A 16,705-nucleotide genomic window follows, 5' to 3' on the forward strand; every position below is an offset into this window, starting at 1 on the left:
GTGTGTGTGTGTGTGTGTGTGTGTGTGTGTGTGTGTGTGTGTGTGTGTGCGTGTCAAAAGGGTCATATAACATCCTTGGTCAGGAAGAGGGTAGACTAGACCCCCCCGGTAAGGAAGTCCAGCAGTTCATCTAAACAGAAAAGCACTTAGACTAGAACAGACGTAGCTACGTTAATCCTACCATAAAACAATTAAGACAAGATGCGACCTCTTCCCATGCTCCCAGGATGTAGGTGTGCATTCTAGTGTGGAATACACACCAAGCCTCTGTAGCCTGTTAAAGATCACACAACTTATCACTACACAACTTATCACTACACAATTGATTATACACCTCTAAGCATATATGGTTAAATGTTTCCTAATACAAATGACAATAATAAAATCTAAACCCAACAATCTCCAAGACTCTCTTTGAAAGAACTAAAATCCTTTGTTCTCATGGTCCAATCATGAGTGAACTCCCCGATGAAGCCTTGTGTGCTAAAACATGTCAGAGTTTTAAAGGTTAAACATGAGTTTCCAAAACGTTTTGCTGGAGAACAATGAACTATTTGACTGAGTTTCAATCATTTACAGACGAGCAAAACCAGGACAGAGAAAAAAGGACAAAACTGACTCAGTAAAACAAAGAAAAGAAGATCCCATGTAGATCTGTATTATGTAGAAGTTCAGCCCAGCAACCAGTTCAGTTCAACACAAGTTTAAATGATTCTATCTGAACTCTGTGGAGCCTGATCTCAAGCTTTTTGAGTCTGACACAGAAACCAGAGGATCTTTCTGTGTCTTCAGATTCACTGTGATCCAGTGATGGGAGTGATTTCAGCCCTGAGTGATCGCGCTGATGTTTGCACAGAGCAGACAATGAGGTGAATGTTTGGGCACATTGGTAACAGTGAAACAGTTTATTAGTAACGTGGGATCGTTTGTGTGCAGAGTATGAACTGAGATTCCTGAAGCTCTTGTCACACTGGTCACAGCTGTAGTTTCCTTCCATGTGTGCACGTTCATGAATGTTACAATGACCTGAATGTGAGAAGCTTCTCTCACAGTGTCTGCACTTGTGTGGTTTCTCTCCTGTGTGGACTCGTTTGTGTGATTTAAGCTGACCTCCAGTGGTGAAGGATGACCCACACTGATCACAGAGGTGCTTTTTAACCCCACTGTGAATCAGTTCATGTTGTTTTAAGTGATTTGTTGTGGTGAAGCTTCTCCCACATTCTTTGCAGTATTTCAGTTTGTCTCTAGTGTGTCTACGTTGATGTCTTTTTAGGGTCTTTTGCCGACTGAAAGTTTTTCCACAGAGGTCACAATGAAAGTCTTTCCCACCACCACAGTGATGACAGGGTTGAGAACTGGATCCATCTGTGTCGCTCTGCTTCTAAACAAAGACACAAAGACAGTGTAAGTCAGTCCTTCAACATTCGTATCCTGAACGTCGCCTGAAATAAAGAGCATCTCTGCAGACGTCCAACTACATTTGACTGTTTCAGTTAACACACTCAGTTTACTGGGCTGCAATAACTACAATACTACCACCATAATACTACAGTAATACTAAAATCATAACTGAAAGGAAAATCTGAATAATCACTCAGAGCTGCTTTTCCATGCAGTAGAATTGCTAACATGCTAACACAGTTTAATGAGCAGAGTTGTTCCAAACAGTCAGGCTAAAATGACAAGATAACAATATAAATACATACCTCACAGTAGCTGCACTTGTAGAGTCTCTTTCTGGTGTGGATCTGTTGGTGTTGTCTCAGGTGATGTGGAGATTTAAAAGTCTTCTCACACAGGTCACATCGATAAGGTCTCTCCTCAGTGTGGGTAAACATGTGTTGTTGTAAGTGTGCGTCTGTTGTAAAGTATTTGCCACACTGTTCACAGCAGTACACATCATGTCTGGTGTGAATGCGTAGGTGTGTATTTCGGTTCCCTCTCCGGCTGAAAGTTTTTCCACAGATGTCACAGCTGTATGCCTTAATTCCAGAGTGGGTAACTAGATGATTCTGTAAGTGGCTACTGTGAGTAAAAGCTCTGCCACACTGATCACAGCTGTACGCTTTAACTCCACTGTGGATGAGTTGGTGTTTTTTTAGGGAACGCATCCAGGAAAAAGACTTTCCACACAAGTCACAGCTGAACGGTCTCTCTCCAGTGTGGATGACCTGATGCTGTTTTAGTGAAGCCTTCAGAGTAAACTCCATCCCACACTCGTCACAGCTGTATGCCTTAATTCCAGAGTGGGTAACTAGATGACTCTGTAAGCTGCTACTTAAAGTAAAAGCTCTGCCACACTGATCACAGCTGTATGCCTTAATTCCAGAGTGGGTAACTAGATGCCTGTATAAGTGGCTACTTTGAGTAAAAGCTCTGCCACACTGATCACAGCTGTACGCTTTAAATCCACTGTGGACGAGTTGGTGTTTTTTTAGGGAACCCTTCCAAGAAAAAGACTTTCCACACAAGTCACAGCTGAACGGTCTCTCTCCAGTGTGGATGACCTGATGCTGTTTTAGTGAATCCTTCTCAGTAAAACCCTTCCCACACTCGTCACAGCTGTATGGCTTAATTCCAGAGTGGGTAACTAGATGACTCTGTAAGTGGCTACTTTGAGTAAAAGCTCTGCCACACTGATCACAGCTGTACGCTTTAACTCCACTGTGGATGAGTTGGTGTTTTTTTAGGGAACGCTTGAAGGAAAAAGACTTTCCACACAAGTCACAGCTGAACGGTCTCTCTCCAGTGTGGATGACCTGATGCTGTTTTAGTGAAGTCTTCAGAGTAAAACCCTTCCCACACTCGTCACAGCTGTATGCCTTAATTCCAGAGTGGGTAACTAGATGACTCTGTAAGCTGCTACTTTGAGTAAAAGCTCTGCCACACTGATCACAGCTGTACGCTTTAACTCCACTGTGGATGAGTTGGTGTTGTTTTAGGGAACCCTTCGAGGAAAAAGACTTTCCACACAAGTCACAGCTGAACGGTCTCTCTCCAGTGTGGATGACCTGATGCTGTTTTAGTTTAGCCCTCACAGTAAAACCCTTCCCACACTCGTCACAGGTGTGTTTTTTCTCTCCCTTTCTTCTGTGAGGTTTGTCGGCCTCCTGAGAGCGCTGACTTCTGGCTCCATGTTGGTCCTGCAGTGACAGAGATACAAACAGAGGCAGTGAGTGAAATGCAGTCGTGGAACAAACTCAACCTTCAAACTCCATTAACACTAGTTTTAAACCTGAAGGTGGAGCGTGGCACCAAACACCTTAAAGGTCTCTTATCCCCACCTGCTGGTAGTTCTAACACATTACATCCAACCTGCTGTTAAAGATAATTCATGACTGTTCAAACACTAAAATCATGCCCATCCCTCCTGATTGTGTACACACACACACACACACACACACACACACACACACACACACACACACACACACACACACACACACATTATTTTATAATTTAGATTATTTTGTTGTTTCCTATTACATATTTCTATAATTTGTATAGATTTATACAGAATTATTCAGTGATAATAAATCCTATGTTTGTTTATTCTAAAGGAACCCCGTTAGCTTCCACAACAGATGTTGCTCGTCTTCCGTCAAATACTCACATAAAATATTACACAATAAAGTGGATTCAAGATATCCACATAATTTCACTCTTACATCCACAGTGAAGTTTCACAATTGTTCAAATATAAGCAATCAATAATAATAATAATAATATCAATAACACTGAGGCACATTAGACAAATTTCAAAAACAAATCATGTCTTACAATATTTACAACAACTAAAAGCTCTGTAAATCGGCTTTTAAGTGTTCATTGAAGTTTTGAATAATTCTCTAATTTTATAAGGCAACTTATTCCACTTAAAAGTTGCTCTAAATGTAACAGTTTTACAAAACGTTACTTTTAACTCGAGCATTTACTAAATTGCAGTTTGTTGAAAACTGTGTAATATGATGATGTATTTCATCTGGATACTGCAGCTGAGCAGAATAAATGTGGTGTGTTTAACAGAATTGCTTTCTTTAGAACTACAAGTAAGCCATAGAATATTTTAGCCTGTACAGGAAGCCAAGAAAGGTTATTATGCATTTGATCAATATTAGTATAGTATGACCATCCTCCATACCCGCTTGATACCATAAAGGACGGGGCTGTGGCTCCCCACACTCCCTAGCAGATCATTACATGGAGAAACCTTTGGAATGCAAGCATGCTGATCCACACAGGTATGCACACAGGTGTACACATGGGTATTCACAGACGTGGACTAAAGCTTTCTCGGCTGCTGCCTCAAAGCACACTGTGCGCTGTCTATCTTGCGTGCTGAACAATATCTTCTATTATTTAGTAACTATTGATATCTATGACTAGCTAGTTTATTGTGATGGTGCTTTTTTTCTATTATTATGTTGCTCTTTGTTGTTTGCTGTCTCCTCTGTTTGTTTTTTTATTTTTTTTCTCCATACAGGTGACCCAGGAGTTTTTTTTTTGTTGTTTTTTTTTTTTTTTCTCTCTTCCCCCCCTTCTCACCGTCTCTTCTCCCCTTTGGTTTTCTTTCTTTCTCTCCCCCTCTTTCTTTCATTCTTTCCCCCTGTCCTATTAAAAAAAAAAAAAAAAGTATAGTATGAACATCTTCACACTAATCTGGACGCCTTATTCTGGACTAACTGAAGTCTGTTAAGATCTGTCTTATTAGCTGCTGACCAAATGATTGAACAATACTCCAGATGAGACATTACTAGTGCATTAATGACATCTTTCATAATGAAGAAGTGATACACAAAGAGCATTTCATAGCCATAGCTATGCCTTGTCGGCAGAGTTATGTGACATTAGTGATGTTTGTACTTTCAGCGTTAACTTGGTTTTAAAGCCTTTAAAATATACGCCGTTCAATAGTCGACCTTAATCTGACAGAGAATGTGATGATTTTGTGGATAATTAAAGTCAGTCATATATCCACAAACACAACAAGCTGAAAGTCAGTGATGCTGCTCGGTTTGCAGTCCTGAACATCACGGCACAAGCAGGATTCACTGCACTGTTAATTTCAATTCAATTCAATTCAATTTTATTTATATAGCGCCAAATCACAACAAAAGTCGCCTCAAGGCGCTTCATAGATACAGAGAAAAACCCAACAATCATATGACCCCCTATGACCAAACACTTTGGCGACAGTGGGAAGGAAAAACTCCCTTTTAACAGGAAGAAACCTCCGGCAGAACCAGGCTCAGGGAGGGGCGGCCATCTGCTGCGACCGGTTGGGGTGAGAGAAGGAAGACAGGATAAAGACATGCTGTGGAAGAGAGACAGAGGTTAATAACAGATATGATTCAATGCAGAGAGGTCTATTAATACATAGTGAGTGAGAAAGGTGACTGGAAAGGAAAAACTCAATGCATCATGGGAATCCCCCGGCAGCCTACATCTATTGCAGCATAACTAAGGGAGGATTCAGGGTCACCTGGTCCAGCCCTAACTATATGCTTTAGAAAAAAGGAAAGTTTTAAGCCTAATCTTAAAAGTAGAGATAGTGTCTGTCTCCCGAATCCAAACTGGAAGCTGTTTCCACAGAAGAGGGGCCTGAAAACTGAAGGCTCTCCCTCCCATTCTACTTTTAAATACTCTAGGAACAACAAGTAGGCCTGCAGAGCGAGAACGGAGCGCTCTAATAGGGTGATATGGTACTACAAGGTCATTAAGATAAGATGGGGCCTGATTATTTAAGACCTTGTATGTGAGGAGCAGGATTTTGAATTCAATTCTGGATTTAACAGGAAGCCAATGAAGGGAAGCCAAAACAGGAGAAATATGCTCTCTCTTTCTAGTCCCTGTCAGGACTCTTGCTGCAGCATTTTGGATTAGCTGAAGGCTTTTCAGTGAGTTTTTTGGACATCCTGATAATAATGAATTACAGTAGTCCAGCCTGGAAGTAATAAATGCATGAACTAGTTTTTCAGCGTCACTCTGAGACAGGATATTTCTAATTTTAGAGATGTTGCGCAAATGGAAGAAAGCAGTCTTACATATTTGTTTAATATGTGCGTTGAAGGACATGTCCTGGTCAAAAATGACTCCAAGGTTCCTCACCGCGTTACTGGAGGCCAAGGTAATGCCATCCAGAGTAAGAATCTGATTAGATACCATATTTCTAAGATTTTCAGGGCCGAGTACAATAACCTCAGTTTTATCTGAATTAAGAAGCAGAAAGTTAGCGGCCATCCAGGTCTTTATGTCTTTAAGACATTCCTGCAGTTTAACTAATTGGTGTGTGTTATCTGGCTTCATGGACAGATAGAGCTGGGTGTCATCTGCATAGCAGTGAAAATGTATGCTATGTCTTCTAATGATACTGCCTAAGGGAAGCATGTATAATGTAAACAGAATTGGTCCTAGCACTGAACCCTGTGGAACTCCATAATTAACCTCAGTGTGTGAAGAGGACTCTCCATTTACATGCACGAATTGGAGTCTATTAGATAGATATGATACAAACCACTGCAGCGCAGTACTTGTAATACCTACAGCATGTTCTAATCGCTCTAATAGGATATTATGATCAACAGTATTGAACGCTGCACTGAGGTCTAGCAGGACAAGCACAGAGATGAATCCACTGTCAGAGGCCATAAGAAGATCATTTGTAACCTTCACTAAAGCTGTTTCTGTGCTGTGCTGAGCTCTGAAACCTGACTGAAACTCTTCAAATAAACCATTCCTCTGCAGATGATCTGTTAGCTGTTTGACAACTACTCTTTCAAGGATTTTTGATATGAAAGGAAGATTGGAGATTGGCCTATAATTAGCTAAGACTGCTGGGTCTAGAGATGGCTTTTTGAGTAAAGGTTTAACTACAGCCAGCTTGAAGGCCTGTGGTACATAGCCGATTATTAGAGATAGGTTGATCATATTTAAGATCGAAGAATTAATTAATGGCAGGACTTCTTTGAGCAGTTTTGTAGGAATGGGGTCTAAAAGACACGTTGATGGTTTGGAGGAAGTAATTATTGAAGTTAACTCAGAAAGATCAATTGGAGAAAAAGAGTCTAACTTAATATCAATGGTACTAAGAGTAACTGTAGATAATATTACATCTGTGGGATGATTATTGGTAATTTTTTCTCTAATGATAAAAATTTTATTTGTGAAGAAGTTCATGAAGTCATTACTAGTTAACGTTAAAGGGATGGTTGGCTCAAAAGAGCTCTGGCTTTTTGTCAGCCTGGCTACAGTGCTGAAGAGAAACCTAGGGTTGTTCTTATTTTCTTCAATCAGTGATGAATAGTAAGATGTTCTGGCTTTGCGGAGGGCTTTCTTATAAAGCAGCAAACTATTTCTCCAGGCTAAATGATGATCCTCTAGATTTGTGACACGCCATTTCCTCTCCAGATTACGAGTCATCTGCTTTAGGGTACGTGTTTCAGAATTATACCACGGAGTCAGGTACTTCTGATTTGAGGCCTTAGTTTTCACAGGAGCTACAGTATCCAGAGTCGTACGTAGTGAGGAGGTGAAATTATTAACAAGATAATCGACCTCTGTTGGGGTAGCGTTCAGATAGCTGCTTTGCTCTGTGTTGGTACAGGGCATTGGAGATGATAACAGTGGGTGGATTATATTCTTAAACTTAGTTACAGTGCTTTCAGAAAGACATCTACTTTGATAAAGTCTACTCTTCACCGCTGTGTAATCAATTATTGTAAAAGTAAATGTTATCAGGAAATGATCAGACAGGAGAGGGTTTTCAGGAAACACTGTTAAATGTTCAGGTTCGATGCCATATGTTAAAACAAGATCTAGAGTGTGATTAAAGTGGTGGGTGGGTTCTTTTACATTTTGAGAGAAACCAATTGAGTCTAATAACAGATTAAATGCCATGTTGAGGCTGTCATTTTTAGCATCTACATGGATGTTAAAATCACCCACAATAATTATTTTATCTGAGCTCAGAACTAAATTAGATATAAAGTCTGAGACATCAGACAGAAACTCTGTGTAAGGCCCAGGTGGACGATAGATGATAACAAGTAAGACTGGTTTCTGAGTTTCACAGCTGGGGTGGACAATGTTAAGCATCAGGCTTTCAAATGAATTAAAAGTCTGTCTTGGTCTTTCATTAATTAATAGGCTGGTGTGAAAAATTGCTGCCACACCGCCCCCTCGGCCTGTGCTTCGAGATTTCTGGTAGGTAGAATGGCTCGGGGGTGTTGATTCATTTAAACTAACATAATCATCCTGCTGCAACCAGGTTTCTGTAAGGCAGAGTAAATCAATTTGTTGATCAATTATTAAGTCATGAACTAACAGAGACTTGGAGGAGAGAGACCTAATATTTAATAATCCACATTTCACTGTTTTACTCTTTGGTTCAGATGTGGATACTGTATTGTTCTTTCTTTGTAATTGTTTATGTTTAAGTTGTTTGTTGCTGGTTTTTAGTTTGTTTTTTGTCTTTTTGGAAGCTGACACAGTCTCTATGGAGATGGGTTTTTGGGGGGTAGCAGGAGGAGAGAAGCTGCAGAGAAGCGTGTAAGACTGCAACTCTGCTTCCTGGTCCCAACTCTGGATAGTCATATTTTGGGGGGTTTAATAAATTTGTCCATATTTCTAGAAATGAGAACTGCTCCATCCAAGTGGGATGGATGCCGTCTCTCCTAACAAGACCAGGTTTCCTCCAGAAGGTTTGCCAATTATCTATGAAGCCCACATCGTTTCTGGGACACCACTCAGACAGCCAGCAATTTAAGGAGAACATGCGGCTAAACATGTCACTCCTGGTCTGATTGGGGAGGGGACCAGAGAAAACTACAGAGTCCGACATTGTTTTGGCAAAGTTGCACACCGATTCAATATTGATTTTAGTGACCTCCGATTGGCGTAACCGGGTGTCATTACTGCCGACGTGAATTATGATTTTACTGAATTTACGTTTACCCTTAGCCAGCAGTTTTAAATTTCCTTCAATGTCGCCTGCTCTGGCCCCTGGAAGACAATTGACTATGGTTGCCGGTGTCTCTAGCTTCACATGTCTGAGAACAGAATCGCCAATTACCAGAGTTTGACCCCCGGCGGGTGTGTCGCCGAGTGGGGAAAAACGGTTAGACACATGAACGGGTTGGTGGTGTACCTGGGGCTTCTGTTTAGGACTATGCTTCCTCCTCACCGTGACCCAGCCTCCCTGATTCCCCAGCTGCTTGGGACCTGCCGGGGAACAGCTAGCGGGGCCTACGCTATTTTCGGCTGCACCAGCTACAGGGGCCTGGCTAGCTACGGGTGAATGAAGGGTGCGAAGCCGAGTCTCCAATTCAGTAATCCTGGCCTCCAGCGCTGCAAATATGCTACATTTGTTACAGATATCATTACTGCTAAAGGAGGCCGAGGAGTAACTAAACATCTGACACAATGAGCAAGAAAGTGCAGGAGGGACAGGTGAAGTAGCCATGGTGCTAATGAGTCGGCTACGAGCTAAGCTAGGCTAGCGAGACAGTACAGAGACAGTGAGTGAATACTTTGGCTATAAATTAGGTAGTGAGTACACAGAAAGTGTGCTTCGGATGAAGCACGTGAAGATTATACTATGAAAGAAGAATGTATTTAAAAGTTGTTAATTAAATCGCTAAGCAAATAAGCTACTCAGAAACACCACTGTGTTTGAGCAGGAACAGGAAGTGATGGCTGGTTAATGTTAGCTGTCTAATATTGCTGCCTCTGTTCGGTGGTGTCGAGCCAAACGCACTTTAACGTGTGTTTGAACGAGCTGACGGTTCACTCGTTAAGCTGAAAGAAAGATGCTTTAATCACAGCAGTCACACATGTGTCCACTGCACCATCTGGAACTCTTCTTGTTTACACTCGTAATAACACAAACACTAAATCCTGCTTCTCTGCTGCTGTTGTGTAGCAGTGTGTACACCTGAGACTGTCACCTGTCTGTCTGTCCTGCACTCTCTCTCTGTTTCTTTCTCTCTGATTGTGGAATAAAAGTATGAACATGTGTTTATAAGTTACACTTGTGTTTGAATCCTGCAGCTTATCACACATTTGATTTCCATGTGTGACGACTGCAAGTGTCCAGAGTGAGGACAGACTGAGGGAGCCACTGCTGCACATCATCTGTGAGGCTTTGCAGCCCTGATGATCCACCAGGACAAACTCAGCAGTGTGTGAGGAAGAGGAGGAGGAAGAGCCAGCAGCAGCTGACAGATGGAGAGAATAGACAGACTGTTCCCTGTTTGTGAAGGACTGCTAGGAAAGTTTAACATAACTGTCTGTGCAGAATCAGTCTTATTAGGTAATGTTCAAATAATGTGATCATCCCAGTGTTTCCAGTGTGGGAGAAAGTACTCAGGGCCTTCAAGTTACACACTATGAAAGGCAGCAACAAGTTTAATGTTCAGAAACCTAAAGTCTGTATCAGCAGCAGAATGGAGCTAAAAATAAATGTTGGTTTCAGTTCTATGAAGCTTTGAGGATTTTAGATCAGTAGCTGCTGTGTTTGTTGCATCATATTGCTGTAACTGTTTATATGCTTTATATATTCTGAGCTAAGTTGATCTATAGTGTTACATCATATTCTATAAGGATGTTATGTGTTTGTAGACTTTCTGCCCAGTTTGACCCATTTAGCAGAAGTCAGCCTGTTTAAGGCTCTGATATCTATTCTGTGTGACTTACAGCAGTTATGACATGGTCTGATTTTCTCACCCAATAAAGGAATATTTCATATATCAGTCTACTCTTCATTCTATCAGACACAGTTATCACAGCTCCTACATTTGCTTTTTACACATGTATGTAAGCATTCAGCCACATTTAGTACCAACATATTAAATGAACAATATTTGTCTCTTATATATGATACATCTGTATACACACTGTCACAGATACTTGTCTGTGAGTGAAGTGATTAATATAATAACTATAATATTGGCCATATTATATTTACATTACCACAGTGAGATGACTTTAGTCTCATGAACAACATCAGCTAATTGTTATTTACAGCTAATCTTAAACGACTGTTCAGCACAGAAATGAAGCCCAACAATCATGTTTCACAGTCCTGTGGTCTCAGCCTCAGATACTCATCAAATCACACAGAGCTCATGTAGAAACAAATGAACTAAATATGTTCTCCTTCATTTCTGTCAAACAAAGCTGTATGAAACGTTTCCAGCTGTTAGTATCATGGTTGCTAGGCAACCTGGGCAGCGCGACGGAGGCTAGACGTCCCATTTCACGAGCCTACGAGCCTCGCACTTCGGCCTTAGCGGTCTTTGAGTACGCGGCCCTTGAGGACTTTAAAGCTGCAGAACCTGAATCGGGATACAGCCATGATGATCTCCAGCCTCGTGCTCGCCAACATTCTCACCTGAGTTAAGAAGACGATCACTGAAATGGTCTCAGCAGGTCCTTTGATGACAGCAATGAAATGCAGTGGTAAGGCTTTTTGGGGATTAAGTTCGTTTTCATGGCAAAGAAGGACGATGCAGTTCATCTGATCACTCCTCATAACATTCTGGAGTGCAGGCAAAATGCTATTATAAAAACGTAAGCAGCAACTTCTCCAGGTTCCAATATTTATGCAATTCTCAAACCTTTTGGCCACGACTGTATAACCTCTTCTGAAGTTTAGTGGATATTATACATGGTTATGCTCAGGATGTGTCGGCCAGTTTCCACTGGAAACGCCTTTTGGTTAAACTGTCAGCGAGGAATTTGCATTTGCACTGTTACATTTTTATATAACTTTAATGCACATAAACAACAGCTGCTTGTTTCAGTGAAAATACATTGATGGCTTTTTAATAAAGTTGTGCAGCTGTAAAGTATTTTGTCTGGTGTCAATTCTATCGTCAGCTACATCGTTATGGCAAATGTTCAAATGTATATGGTGATAAATATCTTTGGTCATATGGTCCTGCTCTGTCTGTCACCTTCTGTGTTGAGCTCATTGTTTCCTCTGTAGTGGCTGAGCTGAGTCCAAGTAGCTGAAAATGTTCCTCTGCTGCTCCGTCAGACTCTCCTCCTCCTGCTGATCAGCTGGGACACAAAACAGCTCTTTGTTAGGCTCCACACTGCACTGAAGAGTCAAAGTGTCTCATATGTTCATCTGACAAGTAAAAGAACACATTTTTGTTTCCCGAGGTGGGCAACTTGTTGGAAACAAACACAAAAGCTTTGAGCACTGATACCTGCCATTGCTGGCATTGAAAGATGCAACGCCAGCAATGTGGATTGTCAAGACTCAAACCAATCATCAAGCAAAGACAACAGGGATCATTTGTTTCTCTTTATTTAGCATTCACAGCATTTGTAGTTGCCTTCTGTGCAGGGGAAGTCCACGCACACTGTGTGGTACCGCCATCCGCAGAAGGTGCATTCAACCTCTGTAAGAGAAACGAGATTGTCTGAGACTGAAATGATATTAACTAAAGAAGTGGTGATTTGTAAAACTTCACATTTTGATCCGGGACGTACTCTGCATGAAAACAAGCGCTCACTCTTCCTGCTCAACAAATGACAAGGGCGGAGCCTTATACCACGTGATACAGAAGCTGTGCCGTGTGATGCTAAAATTAGCAGGGAAACAACAACGGAGAGCACGTCAGGGATGACGAGAAAGTGACAGGAGAAAATCCGTCCCGGTCAACCACCCAAACATCAATAACGGGAACCTTATACAGCGCTTCCCTATACACGTCGAACTCCCGCAGGCACAAAGACATCACGGAGGCTATCACTTATCACCTGACCAAAGATATGGCTCCATCAACACTGTGCAAAACGAGGGATTTAGGAAAACGATCAACACCCTAGACAAACGCTACACAGTGCCGTCCCGCAACTATTTTTCTATTGTTGCACTACCTGCTCTGTACACGCAGCGTCGAGCAACGGTGGAGACGGAATTTCAAGCAGGACAACATTTTGCTGCAACAACAAAACATGAGACATTTGTTGTTTTATGTTTATTTATTGTTATGAGAGAATCATGATCTCAATTCTAAGCCAAAAAAATCGTGATTCTCATTTTATGCAAAATCGTGCAGCCCTAACATTAACACAAAACTATTGTTTCACCAGAGAAACACACATGAAGAGAGAGACAATAACAGCTACCAAACAGTCGTCATAATTCGTCACACAATGAGAAAAGGACAAATCAACAAGTAACAATGACTAATTAATATTAAAATCTGTAACATAATGTATTGTTTGGAGTTTAGTCTGATTGGTTCAGGATGAGCTGCCATTATCCAATCACACGTCTGCTTACCTGCATCTTTTCTCTTTTTTCTAACCTGAGCACCTGATGGCTTTGAACTTTTGTTGTCCATCTTCCATTGGTTTGAATTTTGCGCTCCAGTACAAACACAAATCCCCCAACCCGAGGATCAGCACAATTAACCTAACAGACCTACACCTTAGTTCACAGATTCACTTTGTCTAAGGTTGATTTCTGGGATTTCACACAACCCAGGATTCAGATCGTGAATCCATGATGGGCTTGGATTTACATCATTATAAATGAAATGTGCTCTACTTGGAAGCAGCCGGCCCCGCCCCTTTTGACGGCTTGTGTGAGACTTTAAATCATCAAACTGTAAATTATAAATTTAAATTGTTATTGATCCTTTACCCCGAGTCCTAAAGTGTAGATTTATTTTCTTACTCTTCTTATATTTATTGTTTGTTTACTTGCACCGCTGTAACTGCAGCCTCGTCGTCTCGTCTCTCTATATGCTGGACTGTCTGTAGCGGAGATGACAATAAAGTTTACTTTGACTTCAGCAGCGCGCAGGCGCACCGAGGGCTCTCGCGCTCACTTTATAGAATTTAGAAAAAACATCGGTGCAGATTATAAGTCTGTATCATAATATCTGTTTGTTGTTTTTATTTTGTTTTGCGAGTTGGTTATTAGATGCCGCTCCAGCCAGCCAGAGACTCCCCGCCGCCCCGCCCTCTCCTCCCTGTGCCGCCAGCAGCAGGCGCACCTCGCAAACGGAGGGCGCCCTTACTCCCAGCAAATGGCTGATAGAAAACCGATCGGTGCCTACGAATTTCCCAATATGCGCTGGCATGACGTCGGGGAAGCATGGGTACGACCGATTATTTTATTTTTTTCTTGCCAATGCCCGTGATGCCCCCCCCACCACGATGCATTCTATTGGTTTGCACACTTACACACACCCAGCTGTGGTTTCCTGTTTTGCTGGACTCTGGAGAGCCCCGCCTTTAACGCTCTTCTCTCACAGAGAGCAACAGAAAACTTGGAAAAACTCCAGATTGACTGAACTCAGTTCAAAGTTACCTTGACACCTTTAGATGTGAGACGTAGCGATGGTCCGCTTGAAGCTGACGCTCCGGTGCGTGTGTCAGAAAGATCAACGCGCTGCTTCAGAAGCACCGTGTTGAGGCTTGATTCGTTTGGCCAGAGTCACGTGATCAGTGACGTCTGAAGCTTCGTTTAGAACGTACCTTTTTTTAAATCGAACTTTATTGAAACACAATGAGTATACAACATACAAACAGATGAAGTTTACAAAAGAACAGAACATGAACATACAGAATCAGAATCAGAATCAGAATGGGGTTTATTGCCAGATGTTGAGGTTTACAACATTAGGAAATTGCTGCGGTGCTTCAGTGCAAACAATAAGAATTAAAGTGCTATGTAGAAAGAAAGATATGTGCAGAACCAGGAGTAAAAAAATGATGATATGAGTAGGCGAAAAAAATCAACATATTGTAACGTGCAGTGGAGATGAAGCCAGCCGCGGAGGTGTGCAGGTGGATAGCGAATGAGCAACAGCTTCTGACTTTCCAAAAAGTACTCATTTATTTACAATATCAAAAATAAAAGTGCTACCTCTACCACACATTACTAAAGAGCACACTAGTCCGCGTAAACACAGGAGCATCCATTACAGGAGGAGTGCGAAGAAGAACAAAAAGGGGGTGACACCAGTCGTGAGACAGGAGGCGCCGCCATGTGGTGATACACTGCATTACAATAGCAACTGTTACATAGTCCCCCCCTGGTGAGAAAAAGGCTGTCCTCAGCCGTACACAGCTGAAAAAGCACACACCACACCTAACAGTACCCTATACATAGAGGTTACAGCTAAGATTGGTGCACACACACAGGGCAAAAGACCATTTAAAAATGAAATTGGTGAAAATAAGACGAATATGTACAGTGGAAAATCAGTTTTCTTAGTTTTTTTCTTTTGTTCTTTTTTTTTTCTAAGTAAATGCCAAGAATGAACCTTAACGCACGAAAGAGCCATAAAACTGGATTAAGTAGAGCAAACAGAAACATCTACATATCATGACTCAAAGTAGCAATGCAACAAGACAGCATCAAACAGGTTTAACCAAAACATTTCACTTCAGATCAATCCTGGTTGTGTGAAAATCATTAGTCCATCTTTTGTTGCTCCAGCCAGACGTAACTCTGGGGCAACGTCTGGGCCTGAGATTGTAATGTCCACCAGCAGCTGGGTGCTGGACAGATCTGGGTGAAACACTCTCTGGAACAGCGCCCACACCAGAAGAAGAGTCAATGTCCAGTAAATCAAAGGGGAATGGCTCAGAGTCAATGTCAGTGTCTGCAGGGGGGCCAGGGTGGGCCTGAGAGTCAGAGTTCAGACCCTCTGTGGTCTCTCTCTCAGCAGGCAATGAAACAGAATGTTCTTTGGAAGTGAGAGAGTCCCAGGTATGGAACGGTTGCATGTTCACAACATGATAAACACCTGCATCCACACCGGAGTCCACCCAAGTGAGCCTGTAATTAACATCACTGAGTCTCTGAGATACACAGTGGTGCAAGTTTAGCAGTAAAGTTAGACTGAGCGTCTGACCTGGGGTGCGTCTTAACTCTCACAAGGTCACCAACACGAAACGTGGCATGTCGATGTCTCAAGTCATAGTAATGTTTTTGTCTGTCATGGCTATAGTCCAAAGCTGCTTTGGCGTGGTCGTGAGCTTCCTGCAGGGAGGCTCTCAGAGTCTCAGGGTAAGGCACACCCGGTTCATCAACACCTGCTGTAGAAGGCTGAGTGATAAGGTCAAGCGGGGTGTCTAACTCACGACCATAAAGCATCATGGCAGGAGTCATACCTGTACTGTCATTAGGGCTGCCACAAACAATTATTTTGATAGTCGACTAGTCACCGATTATTTATGCGATTAGTCGACTAATCAGATCATCATCCACTGGACGTAAAACTACAGCTTATTGCACCAGCAGCATCTGCTCTTATATAACTATCATTAGCTTACAGCTTTAAGCTTTTAAGGTGCTAACTAAAAATAAAGACAAGATGATAGTTTATTCAATTTTAATGAAATTTGCAGATTGTTTCGGTAAAGTTTAATAAACTCCTTGCTATCTAAAATATAACAGGACACCGGAGTATATTCTCCAGCATCTCACACTTCTGATAATCAGCTGTCTGCTTGACGTTTATTCAGCTGTGTAAAAACTATAACTTTAATCTCAGACAAACCGATTTACTCAGGAACAAATAAAATACTAAAAAAAAAAAAAGCCAAACAACAACATTTTTAATTTATCTAAGTGACTCATATATATTTAACCTGAGCTCATTGCAAGTAAATGCAATGAGTATACAACACAATTAAAGACGGCGGTGGGTTTGAAAACAATTTGCCGGGAGTC

The 16,705-nt window shown here is 41.7% G+C and overlaps 1 protein-coding gene across 9 annotated transcripts in view; it reads right to left on the reverse strand.

Moving 5' to 3' along the window:
* Positions 1–16,705, reverse strand: part of LOC146650417 (phospholipase D1-like) — a 179,322-nt gene that overhangs the window by 51,163 nt on the left and 111,454 nt on the right. The window contains exons 1-5 of one of the 9 annotated variants that reach the window (XM_085385477.1): positions 13,298–15,835; positions 12,342–12,590; positions 11,955–12,060; positions 1,707–3,143; positions 4–1,381 (exon numbers count right to left, since the gene is read on the reverse strand). In XM_085385477.1, coding sequence (XP_085241603.1) covers positions 689–1,381; positions 1,707–3,143; positions 11,955–11,972 — 2,148 coding nt within the window. In that variant the 5' untranslated portion in view covers positions 11,973–12,060; positions 12,342–12,590; positions 13,298–15,835 and the 3' untranslated portion in view covers positions 4–688. The other 8 variants (XM_085385475.1, XM_085385476.1, XM_085385479.1 and 5 more) reach the window with 8 other exon arrangements.

The sequence above is a fragment of the Rhamphochromis longiceps genome, linkage group LG16 (assembly GCF_057381845.1).
Source record: "Rhamphochromis longiceps isolate RC_006_pf linkage group LG16, R_longiceps_female_GT1.1, whole genome shotgun sequence".
In the NCBI taxonomy this organism is placed as follows: domain Eukaryota; kingdom Metazoa; phylum Chordata; class Actinopteri; order Cichliformes; family Cichlidae; genus Rhamphochromis; species Rhamphochromis longiceps.